The 8721-nt window shown below is 41.7% G+C and overlaps 1 protein-coding gene across 4 annotated transcripts in view; it reads right to left on the bottom strand.

Annotated features, from left to right (window-relative positions):
- alkbh1 (alkB homolog 1, histone H2A dioxygenase) overlaps window positions 1-8721 on the bottom strand; it is a 51065-nt gene that overhangs the window by 12711 nt on the left and 29633 nt on the right. For all 4 annotated transcript variants that reach the window (XM_043697038.1, XM_043697041.1, XM_043697039.1 and 1 more), the window contains one exon: window positions 2941-3103. In XM_043697038.1, the coding sequence (XP_043552973.1) occupies window positions 2941-3103 (163 nt within the window). The remainder of the gene's footprint in view (window positions 1-2940; window positions 3104-8721) is intronic.

The raw sequence follows: 8721 nt of genomic DNA, 5'->3' as shown, positions 1-8721 counted from the left end.
TTTCCCCCCTTCCTGTAACTGCCATCCATCACATACTGTTGCTGTTGCAAATTCCTCAATGCTTCTACCTGTCTCTCCAACTGATCCACTCGATCTGATAAGATTCGCATCCAACAGCATTTATGGCAGATATAATCCGCAGTAACCCTGAAACTCTTTTTAAACTCCCACATCTGACAAGAAGTATATATCACTGTCAAGGCCATTTTTGCTCCTTCACAATCTACAGACCCAGAAAATAACACCGTCTTATTCCTCTACAAAAACTGCCCCAGGTTAAATTAATAGCTATGGCTTATATTTTAAGTCTAATCAAGAGACTGATCTCCAAAAACATATAATCAAGAAAGAATCCACTATACTCACTACTGCAGCCTTTCTCTTGGACAGACTTAAAACAACAATTAACTTATCTGATTCTGTGCTGTGAACTCCGCCCAACAGTTCCTTCAAGATTAGTTGTGAATTTCACTGTTTGTTCATTTTCCCAAGATTAGTTGTGAATTTCACTGTTTGTTCATTTTCCCAAATGCACTCCGATGTCCAGAGATACACGAATTCAAACAGCAAAGGCGCTAACTGTGCAGGTTCTCTCTTTCTCTCTCCTGCACTGTCCTCACCATGTGCTTCCTTTGTCTGCTCTTCTCCCTTTCAAAACTGTTGTTGTTTTGACATTTTTTTTCCAAAGTTCCAAAACAATGCAACAGCATATAAAACAGTAATTGCTGCTCCTGAAATTCAAGGAAATCACCTCCAACACCTAAAATGCCTCAAAAAAAAAAAAGGAGCAGCTCTTACAGCCAGAACTCTTTCCCGTCCTCCATCTTGGATTACCCAGAATCCTTCAAATACTTTTGGCCTGCTTAAATTTTTGTATTAAATATGTTCCAGACATTGACCCAGTTAAAAGAGTCAGACTGCATGGAGTAGCAATAAAAATATCTGTAATTGCTATGAACAAATTTGTCAGTTCACTCCTCAGATGTTAGTGGATCAGAGTAACATTTTGAACACTATCTTTACTTCACAGTAGGATTGGATGCCACCCAATAATTGAGCCTGTGATGAATTTTGCTAACTTTTGATGTACTGTAAGATGGAATCAGCAAGTGATGGCTACAAAGGCGGACACTTCTGTGGAGATGAAGAATCAGAATGGACCATTTATCAAGACATTAAAGTGGGCAGAGTTGAACGTCTACATCTGTAGAAGAGGTTCCATTAAATGATGCATGCAGTTTGACATTTTTTTGGGAGGAAAGATTGAAATCAGAAGGAGATCAGGCTGGGCAAAATTTGGAAAAGCACAACACTGCAAACAGAGGGAAAGGAAAGGAGGGTTAAAAATAGAAGGTTTGGTGTATATGGTTTACTGACATCCACATAGAATATGGAAGGTCTAGAAGCAGAGAGATTAGCACTTTCTGAAGCTGACTGAGAAAAAGGAGGAATAGATGAATACACTACTTAAAAATGTAGCACATTGATTAAAATACACCTAGAATACAGACTGTGCCTCTATTCCCTGAAATTTAGTAGAATGAGAGGGGATTTCATTCAGACTTAGTTAACTCTTATAGGGATCGACAGGGTACACGCAGAAAGGATATTCCCCTGGCCAGAGGTGGTCTACAACCAGGGGATAGAGACTCAGATGAAAGCATAGGCCATTCAAGATTGAGATGAGGAGGAATTTTTTCACTCGGAGGGTGGTGAGTCTTTGGAATTTAGTGGCCAGGAGGGCTGTGAAACCCAGTCTTCAAGAATCTTCAAGATCGAGATCGACTGATGTTGAGATATAAAAGACATGAATGATTAAGGGAATAGTGTGGGAAAAGTAGAAGATCGACCATGATCTCACTGAATAACAGAGCAGGCTTATGGTTTATTTGAAGCTTACAAACTCAGGCTGACTTTAGGGAGAATACTGACCACATCATTCTGTACAACATGTCCTCTCCAAGCTACTCACCATTCTGACTTGGAAATATATCGTCATTCCTTCACTGTCTAAAATAGTCCATAAGACATAGGAGCAGAATTAGGCTGTTTGGCACATCTTGTGAATATCCTTCTAAAGCCACCCCATCCTTCCTTAATATGGGGCCCAAAACTGCTCACAATATTGCAAACGTGGTCTGACTAGAACCTTAGCTGGAAATGTGTTGCTGGAAAAGCGCAGGTCAGGCAGCATCCAGGGAACAGGAGAATCGACGTTTCGGGCATAAGCCCTTCTTCAGGATTAAAATACACCTAGAATACACCTGACTAGAACCTTACACAGCCTCTGCAGTACATTTCAGTTCTTGTATCCTAGCCCTCTTGAAATGAATGCTAACATTGTATATGCCTTCCTAATGCCAACTGAAGCTGCACGTTGACCTTAAGAGAATCCTGAACTCAGACTCCCAAGTTCCTTTGTATTTCAGATTTCTGAAGCCTTTTTTCTGTTTAGATAACAGCCTATGCCTACGTTCTTCCTACCAAAGTGCATAACCTCATACTTTCCCACATTGTATTCCATCTGCCATTTCTCTGCCCACTCTCCTAGCCTGTCCAAGTCCTTCTGCAGCTTCCCCGCTTCCTCAACACTATTCTTTCACCTATCCTTTTATCATCTACAAACTTCTTAACAATGCCCTTAGTTCCTTCATCCTTGTACTCCTTCCCTGACAGCATTGTGGGTCTACCTACAGCACAGTCAGCTCACCACCACGTTTTCAAGGTCAACTAGGGATCGATAATTAATGTCGCCCTATCCAGTGACACCCGTGTCCCTCAAGAGAATAGGAAATAGTCAATGAATTGGGCAGGTCTCTACAAGATTCATGTTTGGTTGCACACAGGTCCTGTTGTTCTATAGCCAGAAATAAAGGCTATAAAATGAGGCGAAACAGAGACTTGCCACTGCCAGTAAACCTCCCATTTTGGAGCAGTTACCTCAGCTGTTCTCTACTCTGCTCCCACAGGTCTTTGGTTTCCTCTGGTGACATGTGAAGGTCCAGGTTGCAGATATTTGGTTTCCGAGGATAGATTTTCAAACATTGCTTTGCCCAGTATCGCTGCCATCCAGGAAGAAAAGGATCCGAAATGAACATGAAGCCTAACAGAAAGATGGAATTCAATGACCAGTTGAATTACTTATAATAAAACATTTTCAAATGATATACAGCCAAGACTATTTGTCCCTATCGGTTATTTTAAGCCCACTCCACTTAGCCCAGGCAGCTGGCATGTAAGCAGACTGGGAGACAGCATGAAGTCAGATGGAATAGTTAGGGGTGTCTTATAGAACACAGAACATTACAGTACAGTGCAGGCCCTTCGGCCCTCAATGTTGTGCCGCCCTGTGAAACCAATCTGAAGTCCACCTAACCTACATTATTCCATTCTCATCCATATGCCTATCCAATGACAATTTAAATGCCCATAAGGTTGGCGAGTCTACAACTGTTTAGGCAGTATGTTTCACACTCCTACTACTCTCTGAGTAAACAAACTACCTCTGACATCTGTCCTATATCTATCACACCTCAATTTGAGGCTATGTCCCCACTTCGTGCTAGCCACCACCATCGAAGGAAAAAAGCTCTATTGTCCACCTGATCTAGCCTCTGATTACCTTGTATGTCTTAATTAAGTCACCTCTCAATATTCTTCTCTCGAACGAAAACAGCCTCAAGTCTCTCAACATTTCTTGTAAGTCCTTCCCTCCATACCAGGCAACATCCTGGTAAATCTCCTCTGAACCCTTTCCAAAGCTTCCATATCCTTCCTTTAATGTGGTGACCAGAACTACACGCAATACTCCAAGTGTGGCCACACCAGAGTTTTGTACAGCTACAGCATGACCTCATGGTTCCGAAACTCAATCCCTCTACTAATAAAAGCTAACACGTCGTATCCCTTTTTAACAACCCTATCAACCTGGTGGCAACTTTGAGAGATCTATGTACATGGACACAGAGATCTCTCTGCTCATCTACACTACCAAGAATCTTACCATTTGCCCAGTACTCTGCATTCCTGTTACTCCTTCCAAAGTGAATCACTTCATACTTCTCTGAATTAAACTCCATTTGCCACCTCTCAGTCCAGCTCTGCAGCTTATTCATCTCCCTCTGAAACCTACAACATCATTCGGCACTACCTACAACTGTACTGACCTTAGTGTCGTCCACAAATTTACTAACCCATCCTTCTACGCCCTCTTGGAAGGTCATCTTGCCTAATGCCTATCCAATTCCTTTGGTATTTCACCAGCAGTGGGGTTGTGTGTTGGGCAACTTTCCTGCCTTTGGCAAATTGAAACCACTTCCTGCTGCTTAAACCCCAGTAGCCTGTTAGTGTTTATAGGAGTAATATGGAGAAGGTTGCAGGGAGGAAGAGGAAGAGATAATAGGATTCTTAGAAGCCCTTTTGTTTCTCAAGTGTCCTCTTTGATAGTTTCAGATATCCGGCATCTACAGTATTTTGCTTACAATCTGCAACTTTATGGCCCGGTAAAACCCCACATTACCATTACTGATGAGCCAGGGAATCAAAGCCAGTTCACTGAAGAGTGCATGAAGACATGCCAGGAGCAGCACCATATATACCTAAAAATATACTATCAGTCAGGTGAAACTACTACACTGGACTACTTACATGCCAACCAGCAAAAGCAGCAAGCAACAGATAGGGTTAGACAATCGCACAAACAATGGATCAGATCTAAGTGCTGCAATCCTGCCACAGCCACTTTTGAATGGTGGTGCCAAATTAAGCAACTACCAGGAGCTGGCTCCATAAATGTCCCCATTCTCGACGATAAGAGAGTCCAACACATCATTGCAAAAGACCAAAACTGAAGCATTTGCAGCCACAAAAGTGTCACTCAGATGATCAATCTCGACTTGCTCCTAAGGTCTGCAGTATCACAGATGACAGCCTTCAGCTATTTTGATTCACCTCAAGCTGAGCAATGGGCCCTAACAACATGGGCAAAGCAATCAGCACTGCTGCCTCACAGCCCAAGAGACCGGGGTTCAATTCCCACCTCAGGCAACTGTCTATGTGGAGTTTGCACATTATCCCCGTGTCTGCGTGGGTTTCCTTCGGGTGCTCCGGTTTCCTCCCACAGTCCAAAAATGTACAGGTTAGATGAATTGGCCATGCTAAATTGCCCGTAGTAAATGAAGGGGTAAATGTAGGGGAATGGGTCTGGATGGGTTGGAGGGTCGGTGTGGACTTGTTGGGCCGAAGGGCCTGTTTCCACACTGTATGTAATCTAATCTAAACATGCCCAAGTCTGTCCTGTTCACAAGAAGTCAGACAATCCAAGCTGGTCAATTACTGCCTTGTTAGTCAACTCTCAATCAAAGTGATGGAAAAGGTCATCAATACTGCTATGAAGTGCATTTGCTCAGCAGTACCCTGCTCACCAATGCTCAGTTTGGATTTCATCAGGCTCAGTCAGCTTCTGACCTCACAAACAAATTAACTGAATTGTGAAGGTACAGTCACTGATATCAAATCAGCATTTAACCAAGTACCAACAAACACACAAAACAGGAGCATATGTAGACAATTTGGTTCTTTAGCCTTGCTCCCTCATTCAGTAAGATCATGATACATCTGTTTGTGTTGAATTCAACATTCCCATTTAATGCCAAAATCCTTGAATTCCCCTGCCTAAAAAAGAATCTATCTTTGAATATTTTCAAGACAACGACTTCATCTCGACCACTTTCTGAAGAACAGAGTGTCACAACTTTAGAAAAGAAAAAATAATTTTCCTAATCTTTCTTCTAATAGGGCAGTATCGAATTTTAAAACAATGCTGCCAAGTTCTGGACTGACCAGCATGAAAAACTTCATTACTCTGTTCACTTTGTCAAGGGGCTTATTCAATTCAATTAAGTCATTGCCAATTCTAACTCCAATGGAAACAAGACCAGTACGTCTAATCTGTTCTCATAAGACAACATATGAATTACAGGTACCAATTTAGGAAGCCTCCTGAGTTGCCTCCAATATATTTAAATCCTTCCCTAAATATGGAGACAAAAGCTGCACTGTATTTGTGAGATACAGACCGTGTGCAGGCAGTTAGGATTAGTTTGGAATGGCATCGTGGTTGGCACAGATATAGTGGGCCAAAAGGTCTGTTTCTGTGCTGTACTGCTTTGTGCTCTACATGGTCTTGCCAATGCACTGAATAACTGGAACACAAAAGCATATTATGCTTAATTCCATCCCATTAACCTTCAGGGTTTTGCACTGTATCATTTTTTAATTTCATACATGGGATGAGGACGTCTTTGCCTAGGTCAGCATTTATTACCCACCCCTAATTTCTCACAGGGCAGTCAAGACTTCAACTATCTTGCTGTGGGTCTGGAGTCATACGTGGACCTCATAGGTAAGGAATGTGGATTCCTTCCCTAAAGGACATTAGCGAATCAGGTGTTTTATTTCTGACGATTTACAACATTTTAATGGTCATCATTAGACCTTTGAAATTTTTACTGAATTCAAATTCCACCATCCGACATGGCAGGATTCATGCCCGGATCCCCAGAACATTTTTTTAAAAATTTAATTCATTCATTCCCATATCTAATTGCTCAGAGGACAGTTAAGAGTCAACCACATTGCTGTGGGTCTGGAGTCACAATCAGATCAGAACAGGTAAAGACTGCAGTTTCCTTCTCTCAAGGACATTAGTGAACCCGCTGTGCTTTTCCCCAACAATTGACAACAGTTTCATGGTCATCATTAGACTTTAAGTTTCAGACTTTCATTGAATGCAATATCCCCTATGGCTGTGGCAAGATTCAAACCTGGGTCCCCAGAACATTACGGGTCTTTTGACGAATATTTCAGCAGTAATAATACGAGGCCATTACCTCCTGACCTGCAGCTAGTTCCTTTTTTGTTGCTGTGTCAAAACTTTGGCACTCCCTTCTGAACAACCTATAGATATACCTTTTTTAATTAATTCATGGAACATGGGTTTTGCGGGTTAGGACAATTCTAGTTGCTTATGCCAGCTCTGCCAATAGTAACCCATTTCCATGGATCGCAGCAGTTCAAGAAGGCAGCTCACCACCCTCTGCTCAAGATCACCAGGGAAGAGTAATAACTACTGGCCGTGCCAGGGTCACCTACATCCTCTGAATGGATAAAAAATATCCTCTCACATGTGCGGAGTGGGGGAGGTGTCATTTAATTACCCGATGAATGTTAACTGTGATTGTGGGTATCTCGCCTGTTGGAGGTGGGTTTTGCCCAACTTTTCAGTGGGCAGGGCTGCTGTCCAATGTTAAATTCAGCACTCCAATTCTCCTCCATAGAAATAATGCTTTTACTTGACTGTGATAATACAAGAGAATATGGGATGAAGGGAACGTTATTCTGACAGCTCTAATCAAAATGGAATAATTGGTACCAATATGAATTCTTAGCTCATTTTGTCAGGCCATGTAGGAATATGTTAAGGTACAATGCACACTCAGAAGCCCTTCTGCCTATATTTCAGATGGATATTGTACAACATGATTATAAGACACGCAAAACTACATTTGCTGGGCTGTCCTTACATGATATCAAAGTTCAGTTAAGTACACATGGTCTTCATGTAACACCGCCTTCTGAAAACACCTTTTGTGGTAAAGAAGACCCTTTTAAAGCTCCCCAGTTTACAACATAATTTGAGACAGCGAAACACAAACATAGGCAGTGGCGAATGTTATTGGGGAAATGCTCTGAAGAAGATCTGGTACTGAGCTCCCTTTGCCTGACTAAAACTAGAATTCTTGTTAGTGCATGAGTCGCAGTCTCGGAGAGAGGTGCATTTTATTTCTGTTATTATTATGTAGTTCAACTACCATGCCGTTTCAGCTACTATTGTGCTTTGTGCCCTTATTTCAAACATCCAAAAAACAATTTACTCTTTTTATTGACTTTATCTACCCATGTCTTATTTGAAGATTGACGCTCACATTCCTCTCAGCATTCTGAATTAGGATTCTTACCATTTTGCACTCTTACAATAGATGAAATGACAGGTTTCACCACAGCCATTCAAGGCCTTTAAGGATAAGAAACTAATTATTGTGTCTAGGAAGCTGGTGCACTCTTAGTCCCAAATAGAAATAAGATGCCTTAAGTGTATTTTTACAAACATGAAATTAAAGAACAAACAGTGATAAAGCCAAAACTCAACTACCAAAACTTCATAAGTAACTGAAAGATTAATTCTTCAGCATTTTCTTTTGGTCAATGATAATATAGCTGGGAGTGTTTCACTATTAGTACTTTAAATGCTAAATTCATATTTTGAATTAGGTCCAGTTGCTGAAAGGAGCTAACAGTAAGATTACATAGAACATAGAACAATACAGCACAGAACAGGCCCTTCGGCCCACGATGTTGTGCCGAACATTTGTCCTAGCTTAAGCACCTGTCCATGTACCTATCCAATTGCCGCTTAAAGGTCACCAATGATTCTGACTCTACCACTCGCACAGGCAGCGCATTCCATGCCCCCACCACTCTCTGGGTAAAGAACCCACCCCTGACATCTCCCCTATACCTTCCACCCTTCACCGTAAATTTATGTCCCCTTGTAACACTCTGTTGCACCCGGGGAAAAAGTTTCTGACTGTCTACTCTACCTATTCCTCTGATCATCTTATAAACCTCTACCAAGTTACCCCTCATCCTTCGCCGTTCCAA

The sequence above is a fragment of the Chiloscyllium plagiosum genome, chromosome 10 (genome assembly GCF_004010195.1).
Source record: "Chiloscyllium plagiosum isolate BGI_BamShark_2017 chromosome 10, ASM401019v2, whole genome shotgun sequence".
In the NCBI taxonomy this organism is placed as follows: Eukaryota; Metazoa; Chordata; class Chondrichthyes; order Orectolobiformes; family Hemiscylliidae; genus Chiloscyllium; species Chiloscyllium plagiosum.
Note: the sequence above shows the minus strand (reverse complement) of the source record. Positions and strands in the feature narration are given on the sequence as shown.